The sequence below is a fragment of the Homarus americanus genome, unplaced genomic scaffold, assembly GCF_018991925.1.
Source record: "Homarus americanus isolate GMGI-L3 unplaced genomic scaffold, GMGI_Hamer_2.0 scaffold2548, whole genome shotgun sequence".
Taxonomy (NCBI): domain Eukaryota; kingdom Metazoa; phylum Arthropoda; class Malacostraca; order Decapoda; family Nephropidae; genus Homarus; species Homarus americanus.
This window is the reverse complement of record NW_024751204.1, coordinates 195,001-215,000: the sequence shown is the minus strand read 5'-3', so window position 1 is coordinate 215,000 and position 20,000 is coordinate 195,001. Positions and strand designations below refer to the sequence as shown.

Here is a 20,000-nt window from a genome sequence, read left to right as displayed (position 1 = left end):
TCTCTCTCTCTCTCTCAAGCAAATCCATGTCGTCAGCGCCCCTCAAGTGTTAACCAGATCAGGGGCATAACTTTCTATCTACTTCATCTTATGCAACTCTGGAACCGACGGGTGGCGATATGTCTGGTAACAATGCGAGGGGCAGACTGCAGGCAGGAATAGTTTGGTAAGTCCGCTTGGATGTGATGCCTCGTTCTAACTATGACACGTTATTGCCTACCGGGTGGCCATGGACGCTTCTGATTGGTCCGCAGAGATATTAGGAGATGGACAGGTCTTGAACATGTCTGGTGGTCGAGTAATGGTATTGGTCGATATGATTAAAGATAAAGTGACGTGTTGTTTACTCTCTCTCTCTCTCTCTCTCATGATTTTATGTCTGTATTTACGTGTGTGTGTGTGTGTACAACCTTCCTACACCCCTACCCCCCCACGCACACACACACATCTTTCCCAATGCCCATATTTCACCCTTACACACACTTACACACACATTCCCATCCACTTAAAATTTACACACACACACACACACACACACACACACACACACACACACGTACATACAGACATAAAATCACGAGAGAATTACTACACCACGTGGTCCCTCATACCACTATCTGTGAGGGAATTACTACACCACATGAGGTTCCTCCTAACACCATCTGGGGGAGAGTTACTACACTACGAGTTTGCTGTTCAACACCTACATTAATCTGAATGTTCACTGTATGTTCCTTTACCTTTCTCTAATGAAGGCTTTTGTTAAACCACCAATGTATTCAATAAGTCATTTATGTCCAATGTATGTTTTCAGCCTTCGGGCTGCAGAACTTTTTCAATAAACCGTTAATTATTATTATTATTATTATTATTATTATTATTATTATTATTATTATTATTATTATTATTACACACACATCGCTATCCACACCCGACTTGTACTTACCCGCATCCCAACCTTCTTCCCCCCCACACACCACCCCTTCCAACTTACTGACACCCCTCTCCACCCACACTCACCCCTCTCCACCCACACTGACCCCTCTCCACCCACACTCCTACCTCCACCCAAAACACAAATACGCACCCCTTACACACCACCAACAGCCCCCCATACACCACCAACAGCCCCCATACGCTACTCAACAGCCCCCCACACACACACAAACAGCCCCATACACCACTAACAGCCCCCCACACCACCACAGCCCCCACACCAACAGCCCCCACACAAACAGCCCCACACTCCACAGACCCCCACACAACAGCCCACCACACACAAACAAATCCCCATTATTCCACACACACAGCCCCACATGCACACCAGTAGTCCCCATGACACACATTCACACCACTAACAGCTCCTCACCAAGTCAGCCCCACACACAAAGCCCACACACCACTAACCTACACACCATACCCACACAGCACACAACACAGCCAACACCACTACCTCCCACACACCACCAGCCTCCACACAAAACAGCTTCCACACCACTAATACCACACACCACCAGCCCCCCACAAACAGCCCCACACACCCTCAGCCACCACACACACAAAACCTACACACCACCAGCCCCACACACAGCCCCCACACACCCCAGCCCCAACACAGCCTCCACACACCCACCAGCAGCTCCCTCACACACACCCTAAGCACAGCGACAGATATCTAACAAACGATAAAAAAGAGAAAAGGAATATAAGGAAGGATGAGTGCTCCCAGACGCTGCTCGAGGGGACTTAAACAAAAATATCGCCCCTCCTCTCCCTCCTCTCCCTTCCTCTCCTTCCTTCCTCCCTCCCCGAAGATGGATGATCTACCATGATTGGGATTGTATTGAACTGGAAATTGTGTATCAGTGATTGTGGCGATATAATCTGAGCAGAGTGGTGGTGGTGGTGGTGTGTGGAGGTATGTGGTGTAGTGTGTGTGTGTGTGTGTGTTGTGTGTGGTTTGTGTGGTGTGGTGGTGTGTGTGTGTGTGGGTGGTGTGGTGGGGGTGGGTGTGTGGGTGGGGTAGTGTGAGGTAGGTGTGTGGTGGTGTGTGGTGTGTGTGGTGGGAGGTATGTGTGTAGTGTGGTGTGGTGGTGGTGTGTGTGGTGTGTGGTGGTGTAGTGTGGTGGTGTGTGTGTGTGGTGGTGGTGGTGGTGGTGAGATGTGGTGTAGTGTGGTGTGGTAGGTGGTGGTGGTGGTGTGGTGGTGGTGGTGGTGTTGGTAGTGTGGTGGGTGATGGTGGTGTGGTGGTAATGGTGGTGGTGTTGTCGTGAGGATAATGAGAGGTGGTAGGGTGAGTTTGTTTCTGCTTTACTACTACTACTACTATACTACTACTACTATACTACTACCACTACCTGTCACCTCATCTCCGACCTAGTAATTCTCACTTCTCTCTCGATGATTTACGGCAACAGACAATTACTCTCTTAAGCAGATTTGTTACCATGGATTAAGAGGTTAGACGGAGCTTAGAGACAACTGGCTGGCTCCTGGCTGGTGGCTCTAGGAGAAGGACCTTTGATGGGTTTTTAATGGTTTTCCGGTTTTTATTTTGTTGGTTTTGGGTTTTTTATTTAATCATTTTATTTTGTGGTAGTTTTTTTAGATTTGTTTATTTATAATTTTTCGTGGTTTTTATTTTTCGTGGTTTTTGTTTATTATTTTCTTGTTTTTATAATTTGTGGAGGGATTTTGTTGGTTTCGTGGTTTTCATTTTAAGGTTTTTAGGTTTTTGGTGATGTTAACAATTCTTGATTTTTTATTTATTTATGTATTTATTTATTTTTTGTTGGCGTCTTAGTTCTGTTCTTTATTTATGATTTACTGTGAAATTATTTCTTGATCTCGTTAACTTTTCCTTCTTCATTTTCACCAATGTCACCTTCCCTATTGCTTTTCCTTCCGTTCCTCTCCTCTTTCTCCTCCTCCTCTTCCTTCTTCCCTCTCTTCCATCAAGGAACAATCTAATTCGGGCTCTTCCTTTTTTCGCTCTCATCTCTCTCTCTTTCCTCCTCCTCTTCACCTTCCTTCCTTTCTTCCTTCCTTACCAAGTACGTAGTCTCACATACCCTCCCTTTTCTGTTTTCCCATCCCTCCTCTTCTCTTCTCTCCTCTCACTCCTTCCTTTCCCTTTTGTTCCTTCCCTTCTCTCTCCTCCCCTCCTATCTTGTCCCTTCTCCTCCCCGTCCCTCTTGGTTATTCCCTTCCTCCCATCTCCTCCCGTCTCCCATTCTGTCCCCTCCACTCTCCTGTCTCCTCCTTCCTCCCCCTCCTATCCCCCTCCTTTCCTATCTCATCCCTCCCTCCTTCTCCCTCTCACATCCCTCCCTCAGTCACGTAAGAAATCTAACTCCATCTCCTCACGCTATCCCATCACCCTTCAATCTCACCCACGACACTCCTCCTCCTCCTCCTCCTTCTTCTTCTCCTCCACTGTTGTCTCCTCCTCCTCCCTCCTCCTCCTCTCCTCACTCCCCTGCCTCTTCCTCCTTCCAACCCTCCTTCCTGTCCAAATCACACCCCAACTCACCTCCTTCCCCCTACTCCTCCTCTTCTTCCATCCCATCCCATCCCATCCTCCTCCTCCTCCTCCTCCTCCTCCTCCTCCTCCTCCTCCTCCTCCTCCTCCTTCCCTCCTTCCCCTCAATCCTCCTCGTCTCCTCCCCACACCTCCATCCATCCCCACCTTCTTCCTCCTCCTCTTCCTCCTCCACCTCATCCTCCTCACCTCCGTCCCCTCCACCACCCCCCACCACTCCTCAACCCACTCCCATCTTCTGCTCTGTTTCTCGCCTTAATCCCTCGTTTCCATGTTGTAACAAACTATTAGAGCCTCCATGACCAATTATAGCCATCCTACTCAAGAACCCTGCCTGAGCCTCCCACTCACTCAACCACCCCTGCCCTGGCCCCACTCACCCTACCCTGCCCCCAACCCTGCCTCACCCCGCCTCACCCCGCCCCGCTAGTCTTCGTTCGTGCCCACAATGTTTCGTTTAGGTCTTGAGAGGCGCCTTTTCACCTCTCTCTTAAGTCAGAAGACACTGACAAAAAAAAAATACTCCCGATGGAATAGTCTTAATCCTGATGGCAATTTATTGAGTTAGTTTTCTTTTTTTTTTTGTGTGTGTAAAGATTTCACGGAGGATTTTATAGAAACTTTGCGGATTTCTCTTTCTTTCTTTCTTTCTTTCTTTCTTTCTTTCTTTCTTTCTTTCTTTCTTTCTTTCTTTCTTTCTTTTTTTCTTTCGTAAGTGTGTTTGTCGGAAGCATAACCATAACAAGAACTATAAAGTGTAGGTTTAAGGAGGAAGGAGGAGGGAGGAAAAGTTATAAAATATAGAAATCAGTGCATTAGGATGATCCTCTCTCTCCCCCATGAGTCACTAAGGAAGAAGGTCAGAGTATCCTGATCCTCTCCCTCACTTCTCACCACACTATCCCCCTCCCCGCTCCCCTCCCCCTCCCTTCCTGAACCCCTGGACGAGGCGTCAAGAGGGGTTGGGGAGCCTAGTATGATATTAAGGTCTCTCAAGGCAGATCAGAAACCGCTCAAGTGCAGGACCAACCTGCCCTTCTAACGCCCCCCATTATGGCGGTTCCGGGTTTATAATCTTTTGAGGAGAGGGAGGGGAGAAGGGGAGGAGAAGGAAGGGAGGAAGGAGGAGAGGACAGGAAGGAGATATTATTATTGATAGTGTGTGTGTGTGTGTGTGTGTGTGTGGGTGGGTGGGTGCTGGGTGTGATTAAGGTGTGGGAAGGAGGAGGAAAGTGTGGGGGGAATTATGGGAGAAGAGAGGGAGGAAGGAAGGGTGAAAAAGAAAAGGGAAGCTGAGGGAGAAAGAATAGAAGGAAGGAAGAAAAGGAAGATGAGGGTGGAAGAAAGGATGGGAGGGAGAAGAAGAGGTAGAAAGTAAGGGGGGGGGATGGGAAGGAAATAGAAAGTAAGAGCGAACGTTGGGGTGAGGAGAAAAGAGGCGTAGAGGGGTGAGGGAGAGAGAGAGAGAGGCGTGGAGGTGAGGGAGAGAAGTTGAGGAAGAACAAAGTGATAGAGCATGAAGGGAGAGAAGACAGGGGAATTAGAATGAAAGAAAGACACAAAGAAATCATGAAGAGACACGCATACTAACAAACAGATACCTAACCTAACCAAACGAGTCACAATCCTCATGCATAGGTCAGGTTGAAGGGCTCATAAGAACAGGGCCCTATTAGTAATGAGACCCGTTTGACTATATATAGGGCAGGTCAGGTCAGGTCAGGAGAGGTTGTTAAGTCGGTGTAGACGAGATGAAACAAGCAAGGACGACCTCTGGGGTAATGTATGACCTACTTCCCCAAGTGTGTGTGTGTGTGTGTGTGTGTGTGTGTGTGTGTGTGTGTGTGTGTGTGTGTGTGTGTGTGTGTGTGTGTGTGTGTGTGTGTGTGTGTGTGTGTGTGTGTGTGTGTGTGTGTGTGTGTGTGTGTGTGTGTGTGTGTGTGTGTGTGTGTGTGTGTGTGTGTGTGTGTGTGTGTGTGTGTGTGTAGGCTTTGGGTTTATTTTTTGTCGTGGTGGTAAATGATCCTAATTTGCATACAGCTGAAGTCGTGGTTAGTCTGTATGTCGCTTGAATTTTCATCTTTATTTCTTTCTTTCTTTCTTTATATATATATATATATATATATATATATATATATATATATATATATATATATATATATATATATATATATATATATATATATATAATATGTTCTGTTGATCTCTCTCTCTCTCTCTCTCTCTCTCTCTCTCTCTCTCTCTCTCTCTCTCCAAACTTCCACAAATTAACACATGGGGAAAAACCACCTAGTTTTCGACGATTGGTATCTTAGGTTGGAAGAAAAGAAAAAAGAATATAAAGACAGATAGAGAGAGAAGAGAGAGAGAGAGACCGACAGACTGAAGACAGACCGACTAGAGAGAGAGAGAGAGAGATAAGACGAACTGGATGAGAGAAAATTGCTCCCGTTTTTCTCACTCTCGGTAATCTGACACTTTAAGACGTTGCTGCTCTTGACCTAACGAGGTAAAACACTTGTATAATTAACATTTAAGAGAGCCTTTTTATTTCTTAAAACGGTTACCCAAGAGGGGTCTTGTGGCGGTGGTGGTGGTGGTGGGGAGGGGGGAAGGTGGGGATAGTGGTGGGGAGGGAGGTGGGGATGGTGGTGGTGGGGGAGGAGGAGGAGGCGGTGGTGGGAGGAGGTGGGGATGGTGGTGGTGGTGGAGGAGGAAGGAGGTGGTGGAGGAGGAAGGAGGTGGTGGAGGAGGAGGTGGTGGTGGGAGGAGAAAGAGGTGGTGGAGGAGGAGGTGGTGGTGGTGGTAGTGAGGGAGGAGGAGAAGGTAGTGGTGGAGGACGAGGAAGTGGTGGTGTGGTGGTGGGGGAGAAAGAGATGGTGTAGGAGAGGTGGTGGTGGTGGTAGTAATGACAGAGGAGGAAGAGGTGGTGGTGGAGAACGGGAAGAAGGAGGAGGAGGCGCCGGGGAAAGAGGAGAAGAAGAAGAACAACAACAAAAACAGGAATAACGAAGAGTAGGAGGAGGAAGAAGAGGAGGCAGGCGTCTTACTCCCTATATCCGGGTTAAGATATCCGTATTATTTTATTCTTTATAATGTTTAGTGTGTGTGTTTCTCTCTCTCTCTCTCTCTCTCTCTCTCTCTCTCTCTCTCTCTCTCTCTCTCTCTCTCTCTGTCAGGGCAGGTGTTCCTAATTTGCATATAGACAGTTCCATGGTTAATCTGACCTTCGTTTAATTTACCCTGTCTGTCTGTCTGTCTGTCTATCTATCTGTCTATTTGTTTGTCTGTCTTTCTGAAAGTGTTTATCTGTCTGTCTGTCTGTCTGTCTGTCTGTCTGGCCGTCTGTCTGTCTGTCTGAATGTGACCATTTATTTGTCTGTCTCTTTGTAGGTCTTTTTATCTGTCTGTCTTACTGTAGGTTTGTTTGTTTGTCTTTGTCTACATGGCTGTCTGTCTAAGTATGTTAGTCTGTCTTCCTACGAGTATTTCTGTCTGTTTGATAACCTGTCTATATGTTCGTCTGTCTGTCTGTCTTTGGGTTTACTCTTACGTTAATATGATGTCTAACTCTTTTGTTAATGTCATGTTAATCTTTTCTACTTACTGTGGGTTTTTTGTTTTTTCGTTTGTTTGTTTTTGTTTGGTTTGTTTATTGAATTTGTTTTGTAATTTTTTTGGGGCAATATTTAATTTATTTTGACTTATTTTCTTTGTTATTTTTTTTTATATTTATTTTTATTGTGATATTTTTTGTTATTTTCACTTTATAAAATTTTTTCATAATGTTTTCCATCTTTAATATTTTTTTTTTTTCAGTTTAGTTTTGAGTAATATTTTTGTTGTTAGTTATGAAGTTTATTTGTGAGTAAATTTGTATGGTGTTTGTTTTCTTCAATGTTTTTGTTCTAAGTTGCTTTTGAGTATTTTTTTTAATTTATGTTTATTTTACTTAAGTCAAAGGTTTGTGTTAGTTTCTTTATTTAGAATTTAGAGAGAGAGAGAGAGAGAGATAAAACACTCATTCACTCACTCACTCACTCACTCACTCACTCACTCACACACACACAGAGGACAATTTTTCCAGGTGATATTACCTTAATGATGTACAAATAGTGAAGCTCGCCTCACCTGCCTCCGTTTTCTTTGAAGTTTTCCCTCACCTTCATTTTCTGTTAAAGTTCCCCCCCTCCCTCCCTTATTTTTTATTTTAAGACAGACTTTCATCTATTATAAAGACAAATTTAATGCATGTGTCACAGGAGAAATATAAAAACAAATAAATAAAAAAATTAAAAACGTCACCGCTAAAGGTAAGACTTGATGAATTAAAAGAAAACTAGGACTGAAAAGACAACGAAGGAGAAAATAAAGACAATCGAGAAGAAAATATAACCCAAATGAAGACAGCCAAGGGGAAGAAAAGTTCAAAGTCAATAAGTTCTGACGAGAGGTGAACTTGTAATTATATTGTAACATAAGAGTGAAACAAGGAGAGGAAGTTATCCTTAACCTAACTTAACCTAACCTAACCTAACCTAACCTAACCTAACCTAACCTAACCTAATCTAACCGTAGACCAGAAAATGAGCGATCCCTTTTACCCCGAGTTGAGTTAAACCAGTCATGATCGTTAAGGACTGAACTAATTAGGCTCTGAAATATTCTGATGGGATCCAAAATGTTGATATGTCAGTGTGTGTGTGTGTGTGTGTGTGTGTGTGTGTGTGTGTGTGTGTGTGTGGTACATATTTAGTATAACCTTTCTTCATGGACACATCTCTTCATTAAATAATTCCCACGCTTCATTAACACAATAAATCAGCTTACCGTACCTCACCTGTATTGTCGCACCTTCAGTCTTGCACCTGTAATGTCGTACCTGCAGTGTTACATTATAGTTCACTAGTTGGTAGAGGCCATGGCGTCTACCTGTTCACCCACACGTAAGGGAGGTTCAGCTGATGATAATATGGCACAGGTAAATTGATTCTGTATTGTGATGAATGTTACGGTAATATTAGTGTTTGGTCAGGTGAAGGATTTATTTATTTATTTACTTGTTTATTTATGTTATTAATTTATTTATACCTTCCTACTCACAATTAAGATTCTGTACAATAATGTGATAAACAATAGACGGATATCATTTAACGACTTGACACACTTACTGGGTGGAGAGCGAGAGAGAGATGTATCACCCATCACCCCAGAAATCATCGTTCACCCAACACACACACACACACACACACACACACACACACACACACACACACACACACACACACACACACCGTCATCCTCTTTCAAATATCATCATCACAGAAAGACACGTAATATATTGGATACTAATAATAATAATAATAATAATAATAATAATAAAGGAAAAAAATAATAAGGCGTGTTTGGTGCCGCTGTGACTATGAATGTTACTAGAAATTAATTACTAACAGTTATACAGACAAGAATGAATTATACCTCCCCAACTAATCTGGATTAATGGCAATAATCTATCAGGAATGTATTTTTTTTTGGGGGGGAGAGGATAATTCCGACGGCCATGATGCTAATGTATTGATGTTCACTGTTATGTCCCAATTGTTTGTTTGTTTGTTTTTGTTTGTTTTTGTTTGTTTATTAATGACCCTCGTGTACAGTTAATGACTATGTTGTTTTATTTACGTTTTGTAATTTTATTAATTTATTGATTGGCTTATTTATTTTATTTTCTGTTTGTTTGTTTGTTTGTTTGTACATTTATTAATGACTTTTGTGAACATTTAATTATGTCTTTTTTCCCTTATCTGTCTAGTCATTATTTTATTTCCCTTACCTGTCTATTAATTATTTCCGTAACTATTAATTGTTTCCCTATCTTAATTATTTTCCCACCTGCCTATTTATTTTCCTTAACTATCTATGCATTATTTCCCTAACTGCCTGTTCATTATTTCCTTAACTGCCTATTCATTATTTTATCTCCCTATTTACTATTTCCACCATTCACTGGGGAAGAGATAGTGATGGAAATGGTTGTGTCGTGCAGTATTATACATTCACTCTGACGCTTCGTGGGGAGGGGGGGGGATGTTATCTCTATGTCTGTCTGTCTGTCTGTCTGTCTGTCTGTCACTTCTCTGTCTCTCCAGGATAAAAGAGGAGAGGGAGGGAGGGGGGGAGGGGTTGAGATCATTTTCCTTTTATTTAACTTATTAACTGTGGCCTTTTATATCTGTAGGCTTGACTACGCGGAACGGAAGGATGGATTGAGACATTTTCTACATGTCTAAACTGCAGGTGAGCCATTTACTTTGTGTCTTATTAACAGGTGTGCCATTTTTCTGTGTTCAATTATTAGGTCACCCATTTTCTGCGTCCAGTTACTGTAATTGGTCAGTCTTTTTTTTTAAGTAACAGTCAAACCATTTTCTATATTTATGTGCAAGGACATTATTATTATTATTATTATTATTATTATTATTATTATTATTATTATTATTATTATATTTATTGGTGTTTTATTATCATTATTATTATTATTATTATTATTATTATTATTATTATTATTATTATTATTATTATTATTATTATTATTTCCACATAAACTCAACAATCCTTCGGGAAGTTAATAGTTAATAAGGATAATAAAAACCCCCACAGAAATCATAGACAATATTTTTTTATTCATGGAACACTAAGGTTAAGCCAGGTATGTACATGCACCACCACGTGACCTTAATTCATACGTTGTTTCTTTATTAATTCTTATCTGGAAAAGTGCAATGAACAGTAGTCCATAAGTGAGAGTTTATCTGTTACTCCTCCAGGAGAGAGAGAGACAGATGTATTGATATTAATTGATAGAAAGAGAGAGTGAGAGATAGAGATTAATTTATATATAGTTTGAGAGAGAGAGAGAGAGAGAGAGAGAGAGAGTGTATTAACGTTTACTACAGATATGTCAGAACAAGAAGGCAGAAGTATATATATATATATATATATATATATATATATATATATATATATATATATATATATATATATATATATATATATATATATATATATATATATATATATATATATATATATATTATACATATCTACTAAAAGTATCTCTAATTTGGCACAAACTTGTCATATTAAGGAACTGAATAATTATCTTTGTTATTCATCCTGTGTGTCTTGTTTATACATATATAACTGTCCATGTACAAAATACAAAATAATAAAGGTATATATTTATTTATTTATATATATGTATATATATGGAACTATTATCAAAAACTGATAAAACATTTCTCACCACAATCATAACACACATCGTTATCTATACCTCATTTATACACCTGTTAACAATATCAAATGACTTTTTTTCTTCTCATTAAATAAGGTTTACAAAAATATCGTAATTATCTCCATGAAGCGCGAGTGTTGCAGCAGGGGGAGGGGGCTATTGAACCCTTGTGGAGTAAAGGTATTGTTTGATGTAGTGTTCTCGGGGCTACTGTACACTGTTGCCAGACCTAGAGACGTGTGTGTGTGTAGTAATGGATCACAACACATGCAGTAAGTTGTTGTTCTTCTATACACGACAAAGTATGAAGTATTGAGAAGAAATATGGATAATAAGATGGTATAAGAGAGAGAGAGAGAGAGAGAGAGAGAGAGAGAGAGAGAGAGAGGGAGAGAGAAAGAGAGAGAGCACCTGAACTACGAGTATGTACAGATTACATACGGACTGTCACTACGGTCTACATATGATATGCTTCACTTATCGTTGGGTACCTCACCATCACCACCACCACCATCATCACCACCATCACCACTACAATCATCATCACATTCATCATCACTACCACCCCCACAACCACTACCATTATCACCATAACTACTACTACTACCACCACCACCACCACCACCACCACCACCACCATCACCAGTACTATGGATGGGGATATAGTGAGGGGGGGGTGTACGGAGGGGGTGATGCAGGGCAAACATCCACACCTTGACCGGCACCAACACACACACACACACACACACACACACACACACACACACACACACACACACACACACACACACACACACACACACACACACACACACTAGTAAAAGATATTAATTATTTTTTCTCAACAGACATCACAGACAATTTATGATCTATATATACAACTTAAACGAATACCTTCCACTGATGACGGGGCTGAGGGGAATAATAAAAAAAAATACAGTTCTTGGTGTCCTCTTGTGGGAGACAGACAGACACACACACAGACAGACAGACAGACAGGCAGGCAGACCTTTGTCATTACGAGCTGTTTAGAAGGGTGCCGGGAATCACTGTATTACATTCAGAAGGGTGCCGGGAATCAGTGTGTTGCGTTCAGAAGTGTGCCAGGAATCAGTGTGTTGCGTTCAGAAGGGTGCCAGGAATCAGTGTGTTGCGTTCAGAAGTGTGCCAGGAATCAGTGTGTTGCGTTCAGAAGGGTGCCAGGAATCAGTGTGTTGCGTTCAGAAGTGTGCCGGGAATCAGTGTGTTGCGTTCAGAAGGGTGCCAGGAATCAGTGTGTTGCGTTCAGAAGTGTGCCGGGAATCAGTGTGTTGCGTTCAGAAGGGTGCCAGGAATCAGTGTGTTGCGTTCAGAAGTGTGCCAGGAATCAGTGTGTTGCGTTCAGAAGGGTGCCAGGAATCAGTGTGTTGCGCTGGAGTGAGGACAGTTGTTGTGTCATCCTCACTATCAGTGCTCCTCACTCCGCTACCTGTTTGCGCCTCACTGCCCCCGTGTGTGAGCCTCTGGTAACGAGTATCTGTGTGAGTCATGGAGTATCATAAACTCATTCCTAAACAAGGACTCGTGGAGCATGACATTTCTCCTTCACTCATAAACAGTGATGTTTCATTCACTGACCACTGGGTTCGTTGAGTCTGTTTACTAAGCTCATTTAAAAGCAACAAATTGTTCTCGTGTCACCTGCAATCGGTAGTGACGTCAGACAGCAACAACCTACCTGGAGGTGCGACACAGGTTATGAGTGAATGATTGACTGTTTAGCTCCGAGATGTAACAGTATGTTGCTCTCTCTACTTCACAGTATATATATATATATATATATATATATATATATATATATATATATATATATATATATATATATATATATATATATATATATATATATATATACTGTATATAACCTTCTCGTCAACACACTTTTGCTGCTACTCTAACAAGATCTTTTCATATGCAAATTAATGCAAATTGATGCAGATGAATTGAGTGTCGAGTCAATCTGTTTACTGTGCCAAAAGGGAAACAACAATTTTGGAGTAAGGAAAGTGTGGCAGTATTACCTATGTAGATGTATGCAAATGACTTGAGTGTTAAGTCAATTTGTTGTGCTCTTACAACACGTGACAAGTGTAGAATAAGAGAACTCTTTTGTTCTTTGTCTAAAATTAAATATTGTTAAAAATGAGACCTGAGCGAGTGAAGACCAGGTGATAGTGGCCATGTTGGGGAGCGGTTCCTCAGAGTTCCACCGACGGACGACAGCAAAAAACTTTACCATGGTGAAATAGTCTCCAGGAGTTAAGGTCTTAAAACAAGATAATCAAACGAAAAGAAGTTTCTAAATTATTTAAATATCTTATGTATTTATGTATATAAAACCATAAATAATAAAAACAATAGATTGGTTAAAAAAAAACCTTATAAACTTTCTCTCGTGACAAAGTTTCCGAGGAGGTAAAAAAAAAGCTAAACGCAAGACCATTTTTCAACCTAAGGACAATATTGAGTCTTGAGGGCAATAAAGTGCTATGTATTCAGGGACTTAAGAGCGACTGAATGGCTTTTGAGGAGGGTAATCAGAGCTTTATGTCCTTATATCCAATACCAGCGGCCTGGCCAATATATTAAATGGCTCAAGTCTCCTCCCCCTCTTCCTCCCCGACCCCTACCCTACTAAGAAATATTATATGCTGTAGTATTATTCTCAACGACTAGAAATTGCTATTAGTTTTTTTTTTTTCGTCTTATGGAAATATTATTACGGAGAGACGACGACACGAGGGTGAGGATGTTATTGAATACCTACATAAGGACGAGACTTGTTGACACCTACACTCTCGCCTGTGTCTTGACGATGCACTTGATCCCTGACACCTCCACTGACGTCAGGGTATACTTAAGTTATTATACTGAACCGGGAGACTTGATGTGTGTGTGTGTGTGTGTGTGTGTGTGTGTGTGTGTGTGTGTGTGTGTGTGTGTACGTCATCACAACAACAGAGGCCCCCCACAGTGTTTACATTATAAGACAAAGATGAACAGACTGACGCGGGAGTATCAACATGCAGACTCAACTCAAGCCAAGATATTTTACCCAAATTCTAATATATATTAATTACATGTACACTATATACACACACCTGCGAGCCAACTCTGATCCAGGCAGGTAAACAGGTGTATTACAAACACACCTGTACCAGAACACCTGTACCTCTCTCACTGTTACCTTACCTAGATACAGTTAATCCTTCGACAATAACATATACATATCAACATAAACTTTATATACCAGTACACTAAACAACATATAGACAGATATAGACAGATAGACATTAAAATAAACAGAATATATCAATGTAAACAATAATCTTACTTGTCACCGCCAGCCTCCTCCACCCACACCGTCACATCTCAACCAAAATGAATTCACAATACGAATGTCAAAGTGTGTTGGGGTGAATGTTACAGCACCGTCCGCTCCAGGGTGTCGGGGGATGATACTCTTATATGTAATAAAGTCAAGTGTAGATCCAGAACACCTGAGATTGATGATTCTTCACAGGTAATAACTGATATTAAACTTTACAGGTGGATTATTTAATATTATTTTTATGTTTCTCTAGTTTGAAGTGGCGTACTTTCTTAATTAATTCGTAGATATACAGGTAAAGGTGATTTTCTAGTTAATGTTTAATGCAAGTATGGTAGTTAATAATGAAATTGAGATACAGTGTTTATAATTATATAGATTACCTGAAGATTAGTCACCTCAGCTTAATTCACCTGAAGCGTTATAACCTCCCTAATGCTATCTGTGGGTGCTAGGATAGGATGGAATAGGTTAGGTTAGGTTAGGTTGAAATAAGCTGGGGTGTCTATTCTTCAGATTATCCTCACATATTAAACTATCGTCTCGTGGAATGAAGTAAATCGTAAATAATAATAAAAAAATACCCCCAAATTTCTCAATTTTCCATGAAGTTTAAACAAAATATAAATAAATAAATAAAATTAACCCCAACTAATTAAAAAAAAAGGTAAGAATTTGGTAAAGTAATAAAGCCTCAGGGGAAAGAAATTTACATTGTTTTATTAATACCGAGTAATATGTAGTGTTTTTTACTCGCTCGTCCGTAAGTTTAGTAAAGTAATCTAGACCACGTCGAGCATAATGAAGGTGTGTGTGTGTGTGTGTGTGTGTGTGTGTGTGTGTGTGTGTGTGTGTGTGTGTGTGTGTGTGTGTGTGTGTGTGTGTGTGTGTGTGTGTCTGTGTGTGTGTGTGTGTGTGTGTGTGTGTGTGTGTGTACGTGGCGGCAGCAATAACAACGACAGTCAGTGTTGGTCTAGGAGGTGACACCTTCCCCATTAATTAGTAGGTGCGAGAGACCGTCAAGCAATATGGACTCTCCTTCCCCCTCTCTCCCTCCCCCTCCACCCTCTCTCCCTCACCCTCTCTCCCTCACCCTTCCTCTCGGCTCTACTCAAGCAAGCAAACAAGCGGGCGGGCAGTTGGGTGGGCGGGTGGGTGGCTTCGTCCATCCTTCCGCCCACTCAACCATCCCCGCCCGCCTCCGCCCAATTGCATCTTTCCGCCTCGATGATTGGCGTAATTTGTCACCTGTGTGTGTGTGTATGTGTCAGTGTGTGTGTAGTTCTTGGTGCTAATGAAGTGAATATCATTTCGTGTGCGTGTGATACTCCGATGTGGGATATTCTCACACACACACACACACACACACACGCACACACACACACACACACACACACACACACACGGTTGAGAGTTACGGGGTAGAGGTTACGGTAATTGATATAAAAGAGTAGTAATGGCGGTGTTGTAATTTAGATTTACAATTTTACCACTGCCTAAAGTCTGCTGATTTTAGGGTAGGTTAGGTTAGGTTGGGTTAGGTTGGTTTAGTTTACGTTACGTTATGTTTAGTTAGGTTAAGTTAGGTTAGGTTAGGTTAGGTTAGGTTTGGTTAGGTTAGGTTAGGTTAGGTTAGGTTAGGTTAGGTTAGGTTAGGTTAGGTTAGTTATCAAGTCACAGTTTAAATAAATATCTATGATGTATACTGTGGTACTATTAGTGGTATCAAGACGCGTCACAGTTTTTAGCAGTGATAAGAGAGACAAGAAATAGTTTAGACGACAATACGAAAGTGATGGGAATTTGCTACACATTTTTTTTCTTCTCCTCGAATACCATGTTTATTACTGAAGATCCCGAGTGTTAGTTAGTTAGTTAGTTAGTTAGGTAGTTAGTTAGTTAGTTAGTTAGTTAGTTAGTTAGTTAGTTAGTTAGGTAGTTAGTTAGTTAGTTAGTTAGTTAGTTAGTTAGTTAGTTAGTTAGTTAGTTAGTTAGTTAGTTAGTTAATTATTTAGGTAGTTAGTTAGTTAGTTAGTTAGTTAGTTAGTTAGTTAGTTTTTAGTTAGTTTTTAGTTAGTTAGTTAGTTAGTTAGTTAGTTAGTTTTTAGTTAGTTATTAGGAGCAGGAACTTAATTTGAGTATCTAGAACAAATTACCTTAAATGATTATTGAATTTGATTAAGCTTCAGGTGACTGTTAATTAAGATTTATTTATTCATCAACAATAAATGTGATTCAGTGATAATTTGTTCATATTTGACAGTAATTGTAAGTTAATGAACTGAAAGCGTTTCCTCGGTCAACACGATATATTAATTATGGTGGAGGCGACCGGCACACTCACGGGGCGAAGGAGACCAACACAGGAACCAAACCGTAGTGGAATAACGAGAACATTTTCACTATAACACGAGTGACGTTTAGTGTAGTGAAGATCGTTGTAGTACGTAATATACTCCGCGAGACTGAGGTGACTTTTGACTTCACTTGATTTTCGTGTTTGTGTGTGAGGTGATGACTGACTGGTGTGGGGGGTGTGAGGTGATGATTGACTGGTGTGGGGAGTGTGAGGTGATGACTGACTGGTGTGGGGGTGTGAGGCGAGGAGCTGGATGCAGTGACTTTATCAACACAGGAGACGTGTGAGAACAACAAGACTGTCGAGTAAAGGAGAGTGTCTCTTAGTTCACTGTGTCATATATATACTATCTCGTGTTATTGTCGACCGGATTCTTAAAGAGTTATTATATACTCCTCTGCTATGAGTAGTTTTTAATCACAAATATAAACTGATAATAATAAATAAAGTAATCAGTATATGAGACCGAAGAAAAATTGGAAACTAAACTTGTCGAGCTTCCTCAGACCAATGTGACGAGCGTCACTCCATAGTAGCGAACCACTCTGTCACTCCATAGTAACGAACCACTCTGTCACTCCATAGTAACGAGCCACTCTGTCACCTCACTGTTTATCCTCAGTTTGCTCTACAGTATGTCTGTGAGTACAGGACCAAGTAACACCACTACAGTACACATATATCCTGGAGCTTCATGATGGTACACATTCATAACAACCACACGGCGCCTCCCTCCCTCACTACCAACACCCCGAGAGACACAAGAACCGGGACCCTGAAGGTGACCCAACATCCCCGAGGTTGTGTCGAGACGCTGCTGCCGCCGCTCTGGTTCTCGTGGCCTTCACCTTGAGCTCCGAAGCCACCACCAAGGTACCCTTCTCCGTTGTCCGTCCGCCCTTCGCCGTACTCCAGACGCTGGCGCTGACGCTGGCGACTCTGTTCCTTGTCGAACTCCACCCCGAGTCCCCCTGTCGCACCCTCGGCGCTACCCACGCCTCCTGAACCTCTTCCAGCCACGCCCTCCAGCTGTCTGTTCTGTCCGCCATCCCGCCCCAGCAGGTCCAGGGAGTTGACGGACTTGCTGTTGGGCGTGGTGGGGTAGACGTTGTAGTGGTGCTCCGTTGTCGACCTGACGGAGAGACACAGAGATAATGGGGTTACCTGACAGACACACAGGGAGATAATGGGGAAAATTTAACTGTGGGAGAGATAAGAAATAAAAAGAGTTTATTCCCTTGTGGTATATTTGCCCCACCATCGCCACTATTGGTAACAGGGGGGAGAAAAATGTGAAATCCTTTGACTGTGGTTGACGATAGAAATAAGTTATATGATGAGAGTGTAACAGAACAGGGCGGGGGTGGTGAGGGTGTTGGTGGTGGAAGGGTGGGGGTGTTGGTGTTGGGGGGATGGTGGTGGTGAGGGTGTTGGTGGTGGTGGTGGTAGGGATGTTAGTGGGGTGTTGATGGTGAGGGTAGGGTTTTTGGTGGTGGTGGTGGGTGTTTTTTTCCTTGGAAGGGGGAGGGTGTCGGCGCTCACTCCTCCCCACCCCCCACCCCCAGCCACCCCCCACCCATCCCCCACCCCTCGACACAGATGAAGTGGAGTATTTTTTTGCTCGGTGGGACAGATGTTGCAACACTTGTCAGGTGGAGAAGGACGCGGTGTTTTACTGATTAATTTAGTAGTTTGTTACCTCGCTGGGGACAGATAGACGCTTTGTGCAGGTGCTGTGACTTTTAACCCTTTAATAACGATGGATTAACTGATTTGAAGATGTCTCAACCCTTTGATGATGACGGATAAACCCTTTGATGACGATGGATTAACCCTTTGATGAAGATGGCTTAAATCATTAACCCTTTGATGACGATGGATTAACCCTTTGATGAAGATGGATTAAATAATTAACCCTTTGAGGAATATGGATTAACCCATAATTCGGCCTACTATTTCTTAACCTTTTGATGACAATGGATTAACCTTTTCAGGAATATGAATTATCTCTTTATCCTTCCACTGGATTTACCGATTAATATAAAAACTCATGGACGATATAGCAATCACTTCCGTCCGTCTGTCTGTTTTGTTTCCTAGTGTTTTTTAGGAGAACTTGAATGTTCGTAATTTACTCACATAATTTTATCGGTGTGTGTGTGTGTGTGTGTGTGTGTGTGTGTGTGTGTGTGTGTGTGTGTGTGTGTGTGTGTGTGTGGCCACCCTGGAGTTCACTTGCCTCACTCGTATCACAGTGATCTCATAAAAACAATCTGATTTACAGTATGAAGTGAAAACATGTTTTTCCATCTACGGTACCAGTGTTAATATTTTTTTTTCGGGGTGAGTGTACTGATCAAAGAATAGTTTTTTTCCTCTCTGTTTCAGTCTCTCTCTTTCTCTATTTCTGCCTCTCTCTCTCTCTCTATTTCTCTGTCTCTCTCTCTCTCTTTGTCTTTCTTCTTCTGATTCCTTATTTTGTTCTTCCTCTTTGCCTTCTACGTCCTTCCGTCCTTCCTACCTTCTTCTCCATTTAATCTCTCCTCCTCCTCCTCCTCCTCCTCCTCATAACCTCCCCAAACACACACTTTAACCTGGCATGACCCTTGTGATGACCTCTGACCTCTAAGGTGCGAAGATCATTGACCTCTGGCACTCACTCACACGTGGTCATACATCAACAAGGTCATGTATGCAGGTAGTGGCAGTAGGGAGGGGGGTAGTGGTAGGATGGGGCAGGGGTAGTGGCAGGGGGGTTGGTAGTAACAGGATGGGTAGAGGCAATGACAGTAGGAGAAGGGGTAGTGGCAAAGGGGGTAGTGGCAGGAAGGGGGAGGGATAATGACAGGGGCAGGGTGGTAGTGGTAGGGGGGGTAGTAGCAGGAAGGGGGAGGGATAATGACAGTGGCAGGGTGGTAGTGGTAGGGTGGTAGTGGTAGGGGATAGTGGTAGGGGATAGTGGCATGGCTAGACGGAAGTAATAAAAAGTAATATCAGTGTCCAGAAGAGACGATTTTGGGGGGGGCAGGATTTTTTAATAACTTGCGAAAGTAATTAAGTATTTCTCCCTCCACACCCACAGCCGGCCTGACTTACACCACCTACTACCACCTACTACCACTAACACCACCACCACCTACTACCACCTACTACCAACTAATACCACCACCACCTCCTCCTCCTCCTTCTTTACCACTACCAGTACTACCACCACTACTTCCCCCCTCTGCCACCATCACTGCCAACTTTACCACCACACACCACTACCACTAGCAGCTCCTCCTTCGTGTGTGTGTGTGTGTGTGTGTGTGTTATTGGCAGCGTGGATTGAAAACTTGGGCAGAACTTTAGAGAACTTGTGAGAGACGTGAGAAGAACACCGTGAACACAGACACTGAACTTTGTATGAGGAGAACATTATGAGGAGACCAGT

General features: G+C 42.2%; 1 protein-coding gene across 1 annotated transcript in view; it reads right to left on the bottom strand.

The window, feature by feature from the left end:
* Window positions 1-16,270: 16,270 nt before the first annotated feature.
* Window positions 16,271-20,000, bottom strand: part of LOC121854556 (lachesin-like) — a 153,505-nt gene continuing 149,775 nt past the window's right edge. The window contains 1 exon segment of the mRNA XM_042349234.1: window positions 16,271-17,699. Coding sequence (XP_042205168.1) covers window positions 17,276-17,699 — 424 coding nt within the window. The 3' untranslated portion in view covers window positions 16,271-17,275.